General features: G+C 35.4%; 4 protein-coding genes across 7 annotated transcripts in view; 2 read left to right on the forward strand and 2 right to left on the reverse strand.

Moving 5' to 3' along the window:
- Positions 1-393: 393 nt before the first annotated feature.
- LOC144663911 (uncharacterized) lies at positions 394-12,727 on the forward strand. 4 transcript variants are annotated; one of them, XM_078524992.1, is made up of 8 exons: positions 394-975; positions 2,783-2,821; positions 3,509-3,619; positions 4,949-5,013; positions 6,488-6,568; positions 7,506-8,404; positions 8,805-8,898; positions 10,137-12,727. In XM_078524992.1, the coding sequence occupies exons 1-8, from the start codon at positions 778-780 to the stop codon at positions 10,171-10,173; spliced, it is 1,524 nt and encodes a 507-aa protein (XP_078381118.1). In that variant the 5' UTR covers positions 394-777; the 3' UTR covers positions 10,174-12,727. The 4 variants fall into 4 exon arrangements, with proteins under 4 accessions (XP_078381118.1, XP_078381117.1, XP_078381119.1 ...); XM_078524991.1 differs by having other exon boundaries at positions 10,305-12,727; XM_078524993.1 differs by lacking the exon at positions 10,137-12,727 and adding an exon at positions 9,372-10,130.
- A 647-nt stretch (positions 12,728-13,374) lies between these two features.
- On the forward strand, positions 13,375-17,483 carry LOC144662409 (cation channel sperm-associated protein 3-like). Its single transcript, XM_078523207.1, has 9 exons — positions 13,375-13,513; positions 13,657-13,726; positions 14,004-14,304; positions 15,061-15,293; positions 15,828-15,953; positions 16,037-16,102; positions 16,269-16,331; positions 16,920-17,077; positions 17,305-17,483. The coding sequence occupies exons 1-9, from the start codon at positions 13,473-13,475 to the stop codon at positions 17,459-17,461; spliced, it is 1,215 nt and encodes a 404-aa protein (XP_078379333.1). The 5' UTR covers positions 13,375-13,472; the 3' UTR covers positions 17,462-17,483.
- The window catches only part of LOC144662398 (beta-galactosidase-1-like protein 2), a 53,933-nt gene continuing 47,990 nt past the window's right edge, over positions 13,380-19,322 (reverse strand). Inside the window, exon 18 of the mRNA XM_078523194.1 lies at positions 13,380-13,390. The gene's annotated coding sequence lies outside the window, so the exon portion shown is untranslated. The remainder of the gene's footprint in view (positions 13,391-19,322) is intronic.
- LOC144662016 (cilia- and flagella-associated protein 68-like) lies at positions 17,899-19,263 on the reverse strand. Its single transcript, XM_078522747.1, has 3 exons — positions 18,992-19,263; positions 18,735-18,822; positions 17,899-18,055 (listed from the first exon to the last, which is right to left on the reverse strand). Exons 1-3 carry the CDS (start codon positions 19,214-19,216, stop codon positions 17,931-17,933), a joined length of 438 nt encoding a protein of 145 aa, XP_078378873.1. The 5' UTR covers positions 19,217-19,263; the 3' UTR covers positions 17,899-17,930.

A 19,322-nucleotide genomic window follows, 5' to 3' on the forward strand; every position in this document is an offset into this window, starting at 1 on the left:
GCAAATATATTGGATTTCCCTCATAAAAGTTATTCCCTCAAAGTTCTGTGAACTTACTTCTATTAACTGTAATTTAAGCCACAATTCGCGAAAATTGCAGCGGAGATAAGTTGTGGGGCTAGTTGTGGTTTTATAACCCCTCTTTTTCGTTGGCCGATTGATTTTCAGAAAGCGTTTGTTTTCCGTACTAAAGGCCCGTATACCAGTTTTCTTACTCCTGAAAAAATAATATTGAAATAAATAATATTGAATTCCAAAAAATATATATTGAAATGAAAGAAAGAATGAAACGAAAAGTCGGGAGGACGAAGAAAGGAGCCCACAATACGGTTGACCAGCAGAGATGGTCTGCACTTTATGCGCTTCAATTCACTTTCGAAATTATAGTGTGCTTGCCAGGCGGCCAGGCGTTGATTCCTACACACAAATTTACATATCAAAACGACGGGAAAGGGAATTTAAAGCGATTACGTCTATCTCGGGCGGTTTCGAATGCCCATATTCGTGTTAGTTTAAGTTTGGTTCAAGAAATTCTTTCCCTGGATGACAAGCGAATGGTGAAATCCGTTCTTTTTCTCTCGGGAACATGAGAAGGATGTGACGTATTTGAGGGTGGGCTCAGAGCGGAGTGTGAAGTTGCGTGTTTGTCGTCCTTGAGAAATCGGTGAAATCCGATAACGCCTTATGACAGAGCTGAGTACGAAAGCGACGTGGTGTTTTGTAAGATTTTCTCCATGTTGATAGCGTACAAACAACGTCTGTGTGGGGACGATATAAATGGAACGCCATACACCTACTGCGAATGGCGACTGTTATTACGACGATAAATCGAGTTACCAAGATACAGGCGTTTGTGAATATGATGAGAATATGTTGCCAGACTTGCTGGATTCACAAATAGACAGTTCACTACAAGGCTTAGACATGGGCGCAATTAAGAAGAACTCTTACGACAGAACGCGAGCGGCCATGGCGGTAAGCACGAAATAAACTTAAAATTATCAAAATGCATTTTAATTCATGAACGTTTGTGGCTGAATTGCAGTTGAGAGTTTAAGTCTGGGTCTATTAGAATTATTTATTTATCAGTTTTAAAGTTTCTCTGTGAGAAAACAGCTGTGATAAAAGGTACAGTGTGGGTTGCTCTTGTAAAATTCGAATGAATGTTGATGTTTTGTACTGTTCGATCTCGTGTGCGCGTAAAACGGTATTAAAATACAAAGTACTTGAACTATTAGTAAGAAAGCATGCTTGGCCTGTTGCAAAATGTCAATCATAGAAAACAGTTCACAGTAAAAATACATTCATGTGTATTATGCTGGTCAGTTAGTAACTTGTTCAGCGTTCTTAAAAGAGAGGATATCCTGAAGAAGTCACAGATTGGATTTACTCGCCTCTTTTGCAAGAGTGCAAGCATAATGTGATTGATTAGAGTGACGTTTCTACTTTCTTAAAACAAATATACATCCTCAGATGTCATCCTTTCATAGCTTATTGTGATTGAATATGTTGTTTTAAAAGGAGGTAAATCCATCAAAATGAAAACTTTCTCCTTAGTTTGCTCACATTGTTTGCTTGTTAACAACTCAGTGAAGTTTAGAGTCACTTTAGAATGCATTGTAATTGACATGTGTTGCTTTTTGCAGAATTTCTTTTCTCCTCATTAGTAAAAGTTAAGGGCTTTTTAAGGTGTTTTAAGCTTAACATCTGCTTCCTTAGGGGTGACAATTTTTGTCATGCTGTCAAACCATGTGATGGTCTAAGAAATTATCATTGTGAAACGTTTTCATAGAAGAGAGGAAATAATCACCCCCAAGAGAGATCAGCCCTATAAAAATAAATTTAGTCATGATATTAGACTGGTGGCAGTTGGCCAAATCACTTTCCATAGGAAGTTAAATTGCAGAGAAATTCAATTTTGATTTAAATTAAGTTACTGGTAAAGCAAATTCAATATCTAAAGTGACTCAAGCACTTTCAAGAGCATTGATAAAACTAGCAGAATGTTTTGAAGGCGCACAGCAAGAAATACAAATCAATGCTATAAATAATATTTGGGAGATAAGTTTCCCAAGACTTGCCTTTTATCAGAGCAATATCAGCTTTCAAGGAGATAACAAATTTATATTTAGCACACTGTATCTCATGACCAACAAAGAATGTTATCATAATCATTTCTCCCCTTATAAAAGCTATCTACTGGTATGTACATCATGTACAACCCCAAAATGTTTGGTTTTTGAGCTGTTTTTAGACTGATTGTAGGATTGTAAGATTTTTTTCTGTGATTGAGTATGGTTTTGAAAGGATCAAACAGCAAGAGCTTATTTACATAAACATCATTTCTTTTCACAAGGCTTTTCATCTCAAGTGAAATGGAGGGAAATAGAAGTAATTATAATTATAGGACGATGTGGAGTGCAAATTCAGTAAAAATCATTAGTGATTACAAACAATTGGATGACCATAGTTGCCAGGACGCACCACACAGCGGAGGGAGATGGAGGGAGGACCCACAGACAGTCACACCGGGCACCGCAACACAGGCTGAAGCGTGAGTGGGGCCGCGAGGAAGGGAGCGATGGTGGTCGAAAGGGGAGAGAACCAGGGACAAAGCACACAGAACCCCCCCCCCCCCCCCCCCCACCAAAGAATGATACGGATGTGCCGTGAGGAACTTTTTCTTTAAAAACTTATTGTTATCTAGTTTAATGTTGACTGCACTGGTGAAAGTCAGTTTTCAGCTCCCAAGATTGCTAATTTTGAATTTGTTTCCCAACAGGCAATAAATCCTATGTTGGCTAAGAAAGTGTTACCTTTGGTAAGTTGGAAGAACCTCACTATTTCATAAAACTTATCCATAAATCCAAATGTACCAGTAGTCAACTTTCTCTAAAACAGACACCATCTGGACCAGCTCCAGCTGTCCGTCTTAGAGAGGTGTCCAGCTTATAGGGAGTTTATTTACAGTAAAATGACTGAAAACGGCAAGGACGGGACCATCACCAGGTGTCCGTCTTACAGAGGTGTTTGTCTTATAAAGGGGTCTGTTGAGAAAGTTAACTGTTAATATAGATTGTGTACATGTAAAAGTAAAACATGTACATGTTGTGTACATGTCATGTGTTGTAATCAATATATTCAGTACAAAATAAAGATTGATAAACAATTCAACATGGAACAGCGCTAGACTGTTCACAGTCCCCTATTTTTCCGTGAAGTCGTAGAGATTGATTGTGGAGTTCCACTGGCCGTCATCTTGGTTCTTGATTGGAGCAAAAACTGGGGAGAGTTTAAAAAGCCTGTGGGTAGGGATGCAGGGTGTTTATAGCGTGGGGGTGGGGGAGCGGTAAACAGTGCTCACTATATAGACTTGTATAAAATAATAGTCAATATTCAAGGTTTTTTAAATGAAGTTGTTATTGCTGTAGATATGACTTTTCTTGTGTTATTTTATTCATGTGTTTTTTCACGATTTTGTCTTTGGCGATGTAACTTTTAAACCCAGCCAAATGAGTTGTCAGAAGAGGAAGTAGCAGCAATCATTATCCAGGCGCACTTTAGAGGATACTTAGCAAGAAAGCTGTTTGTACAACTTTTGTATGAGAAGTTTGTCAAGGTTGGTCAAATTTTTTACTTCAGAAATCAAAAGAGCAAGCCATAATTATTTCCAAGACAATAGTTCAGGATTCTATGTACATATGTACAGACTAAGTGTATTTTTCCTTAGGGCTTTGTGCTAAAAAAATATTAAATAGATTTGGCCATGTAAAGGTGGAGCTGAGTAAATAACTTTGCCTTTATTTAAAACTAATTCATTGCATGAAAGGGAAACAATAGGAGTCGTGGGAACGGTAGGCAGACCAGAGGACCTGAGCGCGAATGGTACATGATACGGTAGGGAAATGTATGACAGGTGACGACATGCCAGAGAGGAGGGAATAAGAGTGCACGACGACGACACGCAAAAAGGGGAAGTCGGAGACAGCTGAGTGTGAGCTATGTGTATGTCTAAATTGAAAATAAACATAATATATAGTAGTTGAGAATCCCAAATTATAGTGACAATCTTTTATTGTAATAACTTTGTGCAGGGTCTGATTCATTTATTTGGAGGGCTAATACCTTTTGAAATCTCAGTTTTTTATTTAAATGGTAATTTCTGAGTATTTGGTAGTAAATCAAGACAATAACAATATACTCCCTCACAGTGAAGATTTTGTTCTTGTTGCATTTCACCATAACAATTTTCAGTTTGTACATGATGTTATGGGTTAAGCTTTTTCAAACCAGTTTGATTACCATTTCCCTTTGCTTCAGTTTGTGATAATGAATATGAGGAGACAATGAAAAATTAAAATCAAACTGGTTTGAAAAATTTTAAACCAAAGGTAAAATTTAAACCACAACATATTTATTACAAGGAGAGGTATCATAATTGAAGGGTTAATTGATAATAACCAAAAGTGTGCATATTGTCATGCTCAATTTGATGTTAAATTTGTATTTCGAGCAAAATATTAAGCAGTAAATTAAAAACTAGATTAGTAATCTTCCATCTGTTAAAGTATATGTTTTCAACAAATACATGGAAATTCTGTTTCTACTCAATGAATGGAGTTTTGCTGTAGTTGGTATTCATTTATTCATGCAAATAATCCTAATTTGAATTCATGTGAGGTCTAGAGATTTTAAAAATATTAGCTGAAAGGTGACAGGTAACCTAAGGAGTCAGTTATCTGAGCTAGTGTTTTTATAAAAATTCAACCGAAAAATTTAAACATGGTAGGTTGCTTGAGCTGAAAAAAATTATTTCTTGAAGGCTTAGTACGGTGAGCCAGCAATGATCCTCTCAGTGTTTAGCTGTTGGAGGTTATTTTAAATCTAAAATTAAGTTGTTGTTGTGCTGTGTTTGATTGATGTGATTTATGATCTTTTTTTAACACAGGAGGAGGAAGAAAGAGAAGCAAAAACAAGAGAACAAGTCGAGGAAGGAGAACTCTTAGTAGAAAAGTAAGAAAACGACTCACAAACCATGTCTCCATTATCTAGAAATTAAATTTCTGTTAGAAAAAGGGTGTGAAATTGTAAGTTAGTATAAAAATAAGATGTTTCTTGAAATGCGGGAAGCCAGGTACTCTTCAGGATTGATAGTAATTTTTTAAAAACTAGTCTGCATTTTTTGGGGAAGGATTTGATAGCATGGTAAGATGAATTAAAGGCAGAAAATGTAACTTTGTTCACCCCAGAAAATGTTTATGTTTTCATACAGGTGCACTGAGTAGATTGTAGACTTGTTTCATTTATTGATTGTTCACCGTATGTGGGTGAGCTGTAGGCTACAAAAATTGTCATCATATGATTACTATTTTTAAAACGGATTGAAGCTAACAACACATCAAACAGGGTGAATTTCTATATATTTTTAAAAGCAAATGTCTGTTTTGTATAGCTAGTGGTGTAGCTATCCATCATAAGTAATACTTAGTATATATTCATATTTTGACACATTTGTGATATTGCTTTTTCTTTTTACTATATATGGTTAATCTTTTTTCACTTTATAATGTTGCCAATTTGCATAATCCTTGCTGAGCGCATTCACCATTGTTTACTATATTAATTATGTGGTTATAAAAGCCACACATAGTCAGGTTTAAAAAGATACAAAACCAACCTAGTGGTCTTCAATTTGTTGTTAAGGAAGTAGGCAAAATATCTGCCGACATGATATTTAACAATAAGAATCATTTTACTGGGGGTTTTATTTGGATTATTGAAGATTTAAAGAGGGTTTCACTTTCTATGGTTTTTACCCAACAATATTTTGATCAGTAGCTCATGTTGTTCTTAGAATATTATGTATGTCTATAAATTTGATATGCAGAGAGATAACGTGCCTTCATTTGGCAATAATATTTGAGATTTCATCTCACAAACTGACTGCTTTTAATCCATATTTACATTGTGGTTCAAAAATGATTGGTTTGATTTCAAGACTGATTTTAATTTCATATTTTTTTATTTGCAAAATGAAGAGGGTGTGTGTCATAAAGTATTAAAAATTGTAGGAAAGATGACATCAGTTTCGAAAATAGCCGCTGAAGCAAATTGCAGACATCCCTGTCTGAGATTTAACCCAAAATTAATCATTAATGCCCATGAGTTTCAGCATTTAAGTTCCCTTTACATTAATTATCAGGGGAAAAGTGGCAAAAATAAAAATCATTATATATAAAATTAGAATTTTTCCTAATGTACCACAAAATTGTCTGCAACATAGGGCGATGAAAAAGGAAAATGAAAGAGTCAAATTTAGATCATGTGTGTTTCTGGAGTTGTTTTTAAATTAACGACATAAGTAATTTACACCAAGTCTAGACAAACCAATATCTCGAGTTTCTCCTCCGACTAACACTTGGTATTTGTGAACTTGAAGGTTCAGGTCAAATAATTTCATTTTTATTATTTTATTCTTTGTTAACAGCTATCGTTTAAACCTTGAAATGGAAGAGAATACATGTTTACGTAAAAATCTTAGAAGAGGAGTTGAATGTGATGTTATAACGTGAGTTGTGACTCAATGATTTATTGGATAGCTTACTTTACCTTACTTCAAGTGTTTGTTCTATAACATTATTACAAGACGTGTGTGAATAATTTTGGTATTATTTTAGCCGTACCATTGTGTTTTTTTCTGTACATGTATGTTTATTTGCATGTTTGAATGTATGTGGAAGTTTGCAATGCTTTTTGTGTGGCTTGAAGGAGCTATGTCACAGGGATTTCTTAGATTTTTGTTCTTAACTGTTCTGAAATTAGTGGTAGGCAACTGAAACCATGAAAAACATTATCTTAGAAGAGAAGGGATGATATAACCTTAATTGCTGATAGAAATCAATCTACGGCTATAAATATGGAATTTTTGAAGACACGCAGAAACAACTTGAAAAGTTTAGCCTTAATTTTTCAAAGTGCAATCCATTTCCTTCCAAACCATCTGCAGAAAAGACCCTCGTTAACAGTTTCAGTGCTCTAATATAGCAATAATATTTGTAATAAAAATGGCCCATTATTTTTAAGTTTCTTACAACACAAATATAAAATTATTTTAGATCCCGGTAGTAAATTATTTCTTTCTTTTACTGCACCTTTTAACTTCTTGGAAATTGATCAAAGTTCAAAACCTAACTAACAAATTCACAAGAGCAGTTATGTTTTCCCCAACCATCAATCATAATTAGGTAGATATATTCAACAAACTTTGCAAAAAAGGCAAAGAAAATGGATTAAAATCTACCAGTCACAATCCACAAACCTGTTGAAATGATGTGTTTCCTGAGGGGTCCACTAAGATGATTGATGGCAGTGATATTGAGCAGAGTTTGCATGTTATCAAAACGTGTAGTAGTGTAAGGTCTGAGGATTCGGTGATACGTAGATAATATCTTCTACAGTAGGCAACATTTCTGACTATCAATTCTCCTCTGTCAATGTTTTTTTAGCATTCAAAGAGCCTGGCGCCAACACAAGAAACAATCTCAAGACCAGTTATCTGTTGGACAGGGTGGAGTGAACTCATATAACATGCCAAATTTTGATATGGATTCACAACCAAGCTACTCCACTCCAGACAGTAGTAATTTTCATATAAGGACAAACCCATTTATGGGGAGCAATGACAATGCTTCTTACTGCGATGATGACAATCTGTCTGATGTTTTTAATGACAGCCTTGAGCAGGTAACAGAAGAAAATTTGAGAAATACACAAGAGCATGGACCGCATAGACATATTTACGATAACGATCATGTCACGGAAGGTGACACGTTTAACGATGAACTTCCAGGAATAGATTCTGTCAGTTCGCCTGCGGAGTTACCATCACCCACCACTGATTGGGAGTCAATAGAATCTTGCCTCACTTCTGAGGGTGAAACACAAGAGTTAGAAAACAGTGAGCTTTTGGACACTTCCAACGAAAGGCTAAAACACTTAAATTCCTTATTAAAACCTAAGGATTTGCAAATTTGTTTTGTTGATGATACATTGCTTAGCGACGTTGAAGGTGATGAAGATGGATGTGTTATAAAGGAATACATTATTGATAAACAAGATGTTTCCGATGAAGAGAAGCGAGATTCAGGTTGTGTGGCAGGGGACGAGGAAATGTCAGAGTCTTTTAGTATTAAAACAGTTCAACCAGAAACTCTGGAAAGTCACGAAATATCCCACGAGGAATCCAAAAAAGTTTTATTAGAACTGAGTCAACAAGACAGCGTGGAGGAAGAGAAAGAGAAGAGTTATTCAACTGTAATGTTGGGCTGGACAGAGGAGAGGTTACAAGAACTGACTTTGGATGAACTCAAAGCACTTCACAAGAACATGGCACAGTTGATTGAAGGTAAAAACAGTGATCAATAACTGTCACTGTAATTATTTATAGTGAACTTCTTTCTTGATAAACATTTGGTAAAAGTTACAGTCATAGATAGCATGATATTGATTATTCAAGGGTGGGCACTTTTTGGAAATGGGTGGGGGCCTGCCAAATCATGGGTGGTTTCTATCTGTAATTAGATACACACTGCTCTTTGTTTTTTTGGCCGGTTTTTCCCCCCCTAATTAGAATACTATGTTCTGTTATTTGCTTCTTCAAAATTGATACACATTTAGAAGTACATGTATGTTAAGGAAGTCATCAATTAAGTGTGAAAGAACCTTATTATAAATGAAGTACCCTAAGCTTGTAAGGAACGCATTTACATGTAAAAAACTATGTTATTGTTTTGAATACTTCACAGCTCAAAATGAAGTGTTGGTGACAGAGTTAATGAACAGAGATAGTCTCCATCTTAAACAAGATTCTCTTCTTATGGATGTTGAGGATGCATCAAAGTAAGTAATTCTTCATGTTTAGTATTTCTATTATTAATATTAACTATCATCAGTAATCAAAATACATGTTCATTCATGTTTTATGCTATGTTACTTTGTGTGAGGCCGTGTAACACTGTTACAACATCAGACAACATCAGTTTGTTTCATGCCATATTTTATTAACCAAAGAGCTGTCCCGATATTTTCCAAGAGTCATTTTTTAGATGTACAAAAATGCTTTCAAATTGAAGGAAACTCTAAAATAATAGTTTTCTGAGGATGATTAAGAAATTGTGAACAGCAAACTTGAAAAATATGGCCAACTTTTTCAAGATGTGTCATCCATGATACAGCTCTTTCAAATCAAAAGCATTATTTAGTAAGTTTTTTAGTAACGGATTATACACTAATTAAGGTACCGCTAAATTTGATCTTGTTTGGTTTCAAAACCATTTTGTATTTTGTAGTAATACTTGCTATCCTCTTTTCAGTCCAAACTGATGAACATGTGCACTTGTACATGTATCTCATTGAAGCCACATCAAGACACAACTGACTCTACTATCTTGACTAAAGCTCATTTAATAATGTATTAAAAGAAATAATATTTCAGACATCATTTTCTATAAACTCCAACATCATTAATATCAATCAATCTTAGAGTATTCAAAAAATAAATATTGATCTATTAACTTGAAAACTGCCATATGTGCCAATTTATTTTCATCATTAATTTTTCCTTCTGTAATTTATTATTACTTGAACATCCAGTTTGTTCCAACTGTTCTGTTAACTGATGAGGATAGAAAATTCTGTCAAAACATTGTCTGTGTTAGGGTCATATTTGTATTTAATTTGAGATTTTAAATAATGAGAGTTCATAAATAATTTTCAATAGTGCTTTAATAATATTTCCCTTCACTTTAAAGTATTTTAATTTCAGAAGCTATAAAACACTGATTTAAATTTGTTTAAATGAGTGAATAATTTTTTTAATATTGCAGTGCATTTTGTTTCTAGAATTCTACTCAAACAATAGGCATTAATCTTTATTAGTTTTGTTTAATTTTAATGAAGACATGCTGCCTTCTATTTACAAATCTAATAATTGAATTGGAGAATAAAACAAAGTTACTTGGAAAATATCTTAAAAGGCTGGCTAAATAAACAATGTGCAGAAGTGGTTTGTTATTACGTTTCTCTGTGTGATTTCATTCACTGATTCTCACTTACTGTTTCAACATCACTTGCACCAGAAAACTGAACCGTCTTCGTCAAGGAAAAGCTTCCTGAGTCTGGCTGGCTTGGAGTTCAGCTGTTGTCGGCAGTGACCTGCAGTAGCTCAGATTCCATGAACAAGATCATTTTGGTTTTATTTATTGTTTGTTGTTTTGTTTCATTGTTTTGTTGTTTATTTTGCACAGACTTGCACAAGCACAGTATCAGAAGACACAGAAAGGCAGAAAGAGATAGTCCCCCACTGCACTGCACTTGTGTTTGCACTGAAATTTTATTTTTGTTTAGTTTATATTTTTATTTCAATTGAAACATAGTTAGGTAAAAGATTGGATTCAATCACAGGTAGAGTGCAAAATGATTGTATTTGTTTTTAAATCTGGGTGAAAAGAAAGATTTTCAAGTCTTTTAAGATCAATAGGGATTTGAATGCTCTTTTCTCCAAAAGTACAGTATTTTTAAGACGTTTTTTTTAAAAAATTGACTCTAATTAAACTGCAGTCTTAGCTGTGTTCAGTGTTGCTCTGGCTTTCCATATTATCATTTTACAAATGATCTTTGATGCAAGCACAATCAATTTGCACCCTTTTAATTGAATAATACCAATAGATTTGAAAATGTTATTTTTCTATGTGAAAGTTAGAGAGAGTTAAGTTCCAAAGGATAAAGCTTGGCACATAGTAAATAAGTAATTATTATTAGAATTATTATTAGCAGTAGTAATAATACTAAAGAAATCCAAATCATTATAGCTTTGCCTGTGTTTGATGGTAAGTAATAATGTATCTGCTGTTGGTAGACCTTATTACAACTGGAAACAAACAAAAGAAATCTGTATACTTCTTGCTCACTATTTTTTATTGGTATTCGACCTCACCATGCACAGATTCTGGAAGTAGCAAGTGGCATGTACACTGTGCTATAACTCCTCTTTTTTTCCCCTTTTTTTTTTGTATGTAATTTTAGCTCATTGTTCAGCAAAATTTGATGCCATGCATGTATGGTAAACAAGTCATTGTTAACATTAATTGACTTTTCCATGAGTCATTCCCCTCCCTGCCAATGAAACTTCCCCTATATGTAATTGTTGTAGTAATGGATGAAATAATGGATACATCTTTGGATCTTTGTTTGCTACACTGTATGTGCCTTCTCATTACATTGCCAAATGCAGGCTGGTGAATAATGGTTTGGATTTTCAAAGTATAATTGCTAAGTAGTTGGCATCTATGATGTCAAAACAATTCAAATAGCAATTTATAACAAGTCTATCATGGTCCATGATATTTAGTACATCAGCTATAGTATTTAAGATGCAATTTTAATAGTTATTTTAGAAAAACGGCTTACTTGAGATTCAAGTAGTTTGATGCACGTTATAATGAATAGTTTTTTTAGAGCTCTGCCTAAAAACGAAAACTTTTTAACAATTTTTTGTTAGCTCTGACCTAAAGTGGAGAAAATTGAGTAAAAATCGCTTTGGAATGATTGATTACGACTTTTACAGATCTCCCGTGACATTTTATGATTTAATAAATCTTGAACTATTTGCAACAGAGGATAATCAAGGGATCTGACATTCTCAAGCGTTGGTGTTGGCAAGGGATGGCAGTCTCTCAGGAGGAGAATGGGGTCCTGAAAATTTTTTTGACATTCGTCCGTTCTTCTGTGATCGAATCTTTAAAATGAACAATTTTGTGACGTAAAACGATTATTTATTTTGGTCTCGTCTACATGCCACCATTTTCTAATGCTGTACGCCTGAGTTATGCAGGCTAAAAATGGAGTATGATTCAGTTTAAAAAGAGATTTACAAAGATCTGCCTGGATCACCTTTGGTTATCCTCTTAACTATAAACCATGAACTGTTTTTCAGGGCAAAAAGCTTTCGTTGTTTCTTCTCAAACCTAATAAAATAAAGGAGAAATTAAAGCTGAGATTATGTCTAAGTGATATAAAGTGAAATGTCAGCATGTTTTGAGCCTTTTACTCTGATTATTGCTTGCGGTGTTGTTATTGCAGAGTGATTTACTTTTCAATGGAAAGTATGTCAACTTGTAAGGTAGTTGAGTTCGCTTACCATAATTATTTGCTTGTTTATTTGTTGTTGTTTCAACCTTTTTACTAGAAAGTTGGTAGGGTATGGGCACAGCTCGGCGTTCAGGGTCAGGTGCTGGTGTAGACTGAAAATTTCCTTGAGACCAAAGTCTTAAGATGCGAAACTGACCCTCGATGCTGGGGTGTCTCGTTTACTAGTGGGAAATTAAACGAAGGAATGGGAATTGTTATACTAACACAGTCAACGCTCTCTTTAATGGCGACCTCCAACGAGCGAGCAACTCTATCTCCAAAGCAGACAGCAAGAGCCGGTCCTGGGCGTGGCCGCTTTAGAGTGAGTTGGCTGTGTACCTTTTGATGGGTTAAGCAATGAACTTTGAGATCAATGCGGTTTTTTAGCACTGAAGCTTATTTTTGTATTGTAATTTATTAGTATTACTCGCTGCAAATAACAGATAATGCGCCTAAAAGTATAAAGTGATATTAGCTTTTAATGTAAATATGAAAAACAATGTTGACAAGATGTAGCAATAAAACTATGAGACCATGATAATTATGTGTGCTGTCATGTTAATTGCGAAATCATCATATCGCACAATTGGGGTAAAAAGTTAGAAGAACACATAGCTGTTGCACCAAAGCCGGCTGATTAAACGACTCGAGGCTACATGCTGTATATTGTTTTAATGTAAATATGGGCCATTCAATCTATACAGGAAATTACACTGCAAGTTACGCAGTGTTATCACGGGCGTTACAAAGTGTTCACCCAGGGGGCCTTATACGGTGTTGAAGGGTGTTACAGTGACATAACTGGGCTTGCACTGCAATCAAGGAACGTTCCTGATAAGTCGTGTCATTTCATAGTCAGGCCTGGATAAGTCGTGGAAGTTAGAAAACTTGGTAAGATCGTGGAAAGTCATTGGAGAAAACTTTGAAAGTTTTTCATCGGACAACAACTTATTAAACACCATGTTAAATACTTATCAACGAAACTATATATTTTGCTTAGCGTTAATCAATGCCACACCGACCTTTGTAACATCTGTATTTTAAAAATTCAGACGAGCATCCCCGTCCTTTTATCTGGGAGTTCCCATCCGTTACCCTCTCCTCCCTTCCCCGGATGAAACGGGGAAATCAAACGCGATTCCAGTCTGACCGTGATGCTAGAATTGAAGACTGGGTATTAGTAGTGAAGACAGTCCTCAGCAACAACGAACTTGCAGTCATTGCTCTACAGTCATTCTACAAGATTAGATATTTCTGGATTTAAGAGCATAGTTTGAACGTCAGACATGTTTCCAAATGTCAATCAAGCAACTCTTGAGTTGTTACGGTAAGGTGTGAAGGAAGAGAACTCGTTCGAGCCGCAATGCCAGCCATACAATTTAAGTTATGCTGTGGTGTTTGACAAGCTCAAAGTTCATATTTTCTGACATGTTTCTGGAGATTAAGGCTGAAAATGTTTTCTTTTTCCAGCAAGCGAAGGGCCGGTTCAAAGCGCCGTGTAGATGAAAAGTTTCACAAATACATACAGAAAATAACAACGGTAAGAGTGAGGCAAACTGAACTATAGGGTATGTAAGTAAACTTACAATGTTTACTGACACATGGAAATCTTAGCCCAAATTCCAGATCCATTCCATTCTCATGAAGAGTTAAAATAGCCCAAATGCTCCAGTTCTGAAATTCAAGGTAATAATACCCCAAGCCGCTGCAAGACTGCACTAGTGTAAGAGGAAATAGCCCAACTATCATCCAATCAGAATACTTTATATTTTAAGTGATGGATTGTAAGCTTATGTTGCCTTCAAATTCCTTGGCAGAGTTCAGCATTTAATGGTTTTATCATGGGAGTGATTGTCCTGAATTCTTTGGTCATCGGCTTTGAGACAGTGGAAGAGTGGAAGACAACACATACCAATGAATTCAAGGCTTTGGATGAATTCTTTCTTGCCATCTACACCATGGAATTCCTCATGAAGCTATATGCAGAGCCAAGGGGTTATTGGAAAAGCAGTTATAACAGATTTGACTTCTCTATATTGGCATTGTCATATGTTCAAGTCATTATGGACGAGCTTAATGTTGGAGATAAGATTCTCACACCTTTAAGACTTCTGCGAGGTTTGTGTTTGTCATCAGTAAATGTGTATTTATAGTGAAATAAACAAGAAACTTTTACCCTTAGGCTTACTAAATTTGCCTTTTGACATACCGGTAGTATGCAGTAATGAAGACAGAATAAAATTATGACTGAGGCAATGTCCATGGTTAAATTCTCTTCATAGTAAATTATTTTCCCCTTTCAAAACAAACCAACAAAAACGAAAAGAAAAATACTGAGGCAAGTGGTCCCATTTGCCACAAAGCGGCTACTGCCGGGAGGGGGGGGGAGGTCTGTATTTCCTGCTATCCCTTCCCTTTTATTACTGTTACCTGTTCCTTCCTAATTAGTCCCTACCTGTTTGTGCTATTTCCATTGCAAAATATTACAAAATATTGCAAGTTTTTTCTCAATTTTTCCCGGTTCCTGCCCTCTCTTATCCTGCCTCCTGTACCCCTCCCATGCCCTATTCTCCCAGGCCCTTGCCTCATGTTCCCCTTCACAAATAACAGTGAAGTAAAATTTCTCTTTCCTAGAAAAACAAACAAACAAAAAGTGATTAGATCTCTAGAAAGAAAGCACAGCATAAGATGCACTCTGACTATCAACTTTTCCTAAATATTGCCACACTGATTGAAGAGCACTACAAATGACCACAAATGTGTACATGAAACTCAGGGGATCAGTTCATTGCTGTCCAGTGAGTACATGGTAGCACCTTACCATACCACAGCACATGCAGCTATTGTACTTCATTGTTGTTATTTCCATTGCAGCTGCTCGCACACTGCGGACCATCTCGTTTATTGAAGGCCTTCAGGTCCTTGTCACAGCGTTGATTGACACCATCAGGAATTCCGTGCTTAATGTTGTGATTCTTCTCACAATGCTGATGGCTTTCTTTGCTGTTGTTGGTTATTATATTTTTGGTTATGAAGAAGAGACTGGCGATAAAGAGAACTGGGGAACTCTTAGCACAGCTATGTTGACACTGTTCACATTTGTGACTGTGAGTTATTTTTTTTACTAATTTCTAAAAATAGTAGTATATACAGGTAGAATAAACAGTATAAAAGAACAGTGTTGTAGGTTGGCAGTGCATGTGCATGTGTTGTGTAATTGTAACAACCATCAGCAGCACATCAATAGTTTTTTTTAAAGTTTAAGTTGTTGCCTCGATTCCCATTAACAAAAATACACAATTAGGTTCATTTGCAAGAATTTCCCAGTTATTTTTTATTAAAAGTGTTGCAGAGTTAAAATAGTCACTCAGTGCTTGCAAAGGGAAAGTTTGCTTTTACAATAAGGTCCCTAGAATTAGGAGTTGTCCACACTTCCTTTTGACTTTTGTTTCTTTTAAAAAAAAGCACACTTCCAAGCTTACTTAGCCATCTTATACATTTGTCTGTTACAAGTTATGAGGTCTTATTCCTTATTTCAGAACATCTCATATACTGAATACTCTCAAGCTAAAATATTGTATGCAAGAGGATTTCTTCAATATGATTAATCACCAATATCTTGCCTGTGATTTGTTGTTAAGGTTGATGGTTGGACTGAGATTCAGAAAGATCTTGACAAAAGACCTTACAGTCAGTGGTTTACTGTCATCTTCATCTTCTTGGGTCACTTCATTTTCACTAACTTATTTATTGGCATCATAATTATGGTAAGTGTAAACCAATGTATGAATTTGTAATTGTTTTAGTTCATCTGCATTCTGATCTACTTATTGTAACGCTAAATTGACAGAACATACATGAAGCTACAGAAAAGTTTGTTGCCCAGCAGAGACAAGAAAGGGAAGCTGTTTTGCAGGTAATGAAGTATGAAGTTTATGCTAACTTGTGCAATGTCTCTTCAGCTATAAGCCTCAATGTGCTCACTTTCTTGAAAATTTAATTAGCTTAATTATCTAGCCTCAAGTGGGAAACAGAGATACAATCATGATAAATGTCATCAACTCAAGTTTTTTTTCCTATAGATGAAAAAGGATTTTCTCTTCCAAAGACAACATGATGATGTCAAGGAAATGTTGGAAAAACAGGTACATATTGTTTTGTCAGGTTTTAATCATAATTTTTAATAATGTCGAATGAAGCAAAAACATTACCAATGCATAAATCATATTAATTATCAATTAAATTTAAAATTAAATTGGTACTTGCAGTAAGAATAGAGAAGTTAGAGAAGCATAAAGACAATTTTAAAAACAATTATGTCAGAAAGACAACACTAACCTTTTTTTTAAGAAAATGATGCTTTTAAGTAAATGTTGCAAACAACAATCATATTCATTTTAGGGTCAAAATTTTTCTGTATTAATTAGGGTTTTAAACTATTCTAGCTATTATGTACCATTAGCAAAACTAAAATAAGTTAAATGATTTGGTGGCTCGACTGCAGAGACTCGCAGCCAGTGAAGATTTCTTTTGGAAAGTATGTGTGCTATTGCTCTCACTCTATCTCAAGATTTTGTAGCAGTCCAATAGCTTTGCTAGTCACTGATTTTCAGATATGAAATCCTGTATCAAATTATGCATATAATCAGCGATGAATCGTTGTTGTTGTTGTTGAAAATTAAAAATTTGAATTTTGGACAAAAAGGAAATAAAAGCTTTGATTGTCTCATCAGAAAAACAGCCAGTATGCCAACTTTGAAGAGATGACCCACAGTTTTCAGCAAACACTGCGTCATGATGACTACGTCATTATGTCTGATCCTTGTGCAAACTTAACCTGGATAGAAGCATTCCTTACTACATCAGATCACATGGATCTTTACATGTACAGGTATATTATATTCTCTTTTCATCTAATCTATTATGGGTAATTTTTATGACAATGTATGCAAAAGTTAAACATTTCATTCTTGTTCAGTTTTGCCTATCTGTAAGTCCTGGTATGTCTTGTTTTGTGTTTATCTGTTATTTCAATCAACTTTTTCCATTTCAAATTTTCCTTTTTTATGCAAACAATTGAGTTATTAGCCTAAAGCCAGCATTATGTCCTATTTTCAGATGCCAACAGACTCAATTTCAAATTGCCAATGTCCTGGCAGATATGGCAGAGATGAAATTGCAGGAAAAAGAACAACAAGAGACATCAACTCCTGTGCCAAGAGGATTGCAGTTATTCATGAGAGCAAAGGCTGGATTAGCAAAGAAAACATCTTAACAAGGAGATCTTTTTATTTATTCAGTTTGTGTCGCGCTCCATAGATTCACATTAATTAGTTTTATTTCATCAGCCGACATACATTTTTGGGGCAGGTCACATAAGAAGGGCAGGCCATTGTTATTTAAGAGTTGTCTTTTGACATTATTAATAAATATTGGGGACGCTTGAAGTGAAAATAGAGTACACATTATTCTGAAGTATTTTATTGTTTTATTTACCGTGTTATGTACACACCATTTAGACACAGAATTTAATCTGAACTGGAAAATGCTTTTTTTAAATTATAAAAATGAATTTTAAAAAACTTGTATTTGCAAAATTATTAAGATGTCAAAACTTTTTTTTTTCATTTTCTCACTTATTGTCTTTTACACAATAAAATATGCTTATGGTCACAAATTGACTGTTAAGTTTTCAGTCTTGTATTAAGTTAATAAACGGTGTTCGTTGTCAATTGATTGTTGCATTATTTCTGTGTAGTTGGATCACCAAAGGCTGCTCTGGATGTTGTTAAAAATGAGTTGTATTGTTTCTTGAGTTTTGGTGGATCAAGCTCAGGTTGATGGGCAGGATATGCTGTTGGTTCTCTTGCTATATAAAAAAAAATATATATGAATGATCGATTTTGTATAATTTTTGCTGGGCAAATCAGATAAGTTGAGATAACGTCTAAAAATATGACCCAACTTTCACATGATCAGTCTATATGCCAAATACCGATTGATTTTGGATTGAACTTGGAAATATCATGGTTGGGGAAAAAATAGAATTAACTCCATTGAATCCCTCAGAATGTGAGTATGGGGGCAGTGGTGGGCAGGGGAGGGGGGGGGGTGTAGTAGGGGAAACCAAATAATTGGTAGTGGGATTTACTGTACCAGCTCTAATTCCCATGGATAGTCAGCCCTGCAGGGGACCTTCCAGGGGGGAAAAGAGACAAGCGACATGCCCCTGAATACTGGCGACACAGGAACATTTTAACAGCAACAAGCGACATCATTGCGGCAATGAAATGCAACAGCTACACAATGCGACAACAACGACAATAGGGGAAAAAAACGACAGCGACATTTACAGATGTTGGCTAGGCGACATCAGTCCTTAGAAACATGCAACACGGCTACCCCGCTTGGAAGGTCTCTGCAGGTACATATGCATATTCTCAGCCCCTTGGAAACATTTCAAAAGTGTTCCGTGTGAAGCATAGGAATAGTATAACGCCAGATCTGTCACGCTTTGAAGTTGCCACAGGAAAACATATAAAACTCACCTTCAAGATGTTTTAACGCCTCTGGTACTTTGCCTGTTTCAACTGTATGATATCCTGAGCCATAAGTTGTTTCAAAATAGTGATTAAACTGTAAATACAAACAATGCAAGTGAGATAACGACATTATAACAAGTGAATAAAATTCCTTATCCGAATTATTATTAATTTCACCACGAAACCGGATAACTCATTAGTCATATTCACTTGTCCAAGAACTAAATTTGAAAAAAAAGTAGTATCATTTTAAGTCATCTTACCCGTGAAGGAATAGGTTTGGGTTTAGAAATTCTATTGATATCAAATCGTTGTTCATTCCAGTTGCCGATCAGAGTTTTTGTGTCGTAGGAACTTTCAGTATTTGTGCATCTCCAGCCGAACTGTTGTAGTTTCTTTTCGTCCGTGTGATCCCAAACTTCGCCGTGTCCTGTCGCTCTAAGCTCACTTACAAAAGGCATTACATTCTGGGAAGTAGCGTAAGACATCTTGGAATGTTGATAAAAAGCAACTTTTAGTGTCCGGTCTTGCTGTTCGAATCTGTTGATATGACAACAATGAGTTTTTTTTCGCGAGAAGCATGGGCTCCAGCGC

This window comes from Oculina patagonica, chromosome 8 (assembly GCF_052425735.1).
Source record: "Oculina patagonica isolate OP01 chromosome 8, crgOcupat, whole genome shotgun sequence".
Taxonomy (NCBI): Eukaryota; Metazoa; Cnidaria; class Anthozoa; order Scleractinia; family Oculinidae; genus Oculina; species Oculina patagonica.

Coding starts and splice junctions, on each gene's coding strand:
- LOC144662409 (XM_078523207.1), top strand. CDS start 13,473: ATGTTTCCAAATGTCAATCAAGCAACTCTTGAGTTGTTACG. Junction 15,294..15,827: donor CACTGTTCACATTTGTGACT/GTGAGTTATTTT, acceptor TTTGTTGTTAAG/GTTGATGGTTGGACTGAGAT. Junction 17,078..17,304: donor ATGGATCTTTACATGTACAG/GTATATTATATT, acceptor TCCTATTTTCAG/ATGCCAACAGACTCAATTTC.
- LOC144663911 (XM_078524991.1), top strand. CDS start 778: ATGGAACGCCATACACCTACTGCGAATGGCGACTGTTATTACGACGAT. Junction 5,014..6,487: donor GGAGAACTCTTAGTAGAAAA/GTAAGAAAACGA, acceptor CTTTGTTAACAG/CTATCGTTTAAACCTTGAAA. Junction 6,569..7,505: donor GTTGAATGTGATGTTATAAC/GTGAGTTGTGAC, acceptor ATGTTTTTTTAG/CATTCAAAGAGCCTGGCGCC.
- LOC144662016 (XM_078522747.1), bottom strand. CDS start 19,216: ATGTCTTACGCTACTTCCCAGAATGTAATGCCTTTTGTAAGTGAGCTT. Junction 18,823..18,991: donor CCAAACCTATTCCTTCACGG/GTAAGATGACTT, acceptor TTGTATTTACAG/TTTAATCACTATTTTGAAAC. Junction 18,056..18,734: donor GGCGTTAAAACATCTTGAAG/GTGAGTTTTATA, acceptor TTTTTTATATAG/CAAGAGAACCAACAGCATAT.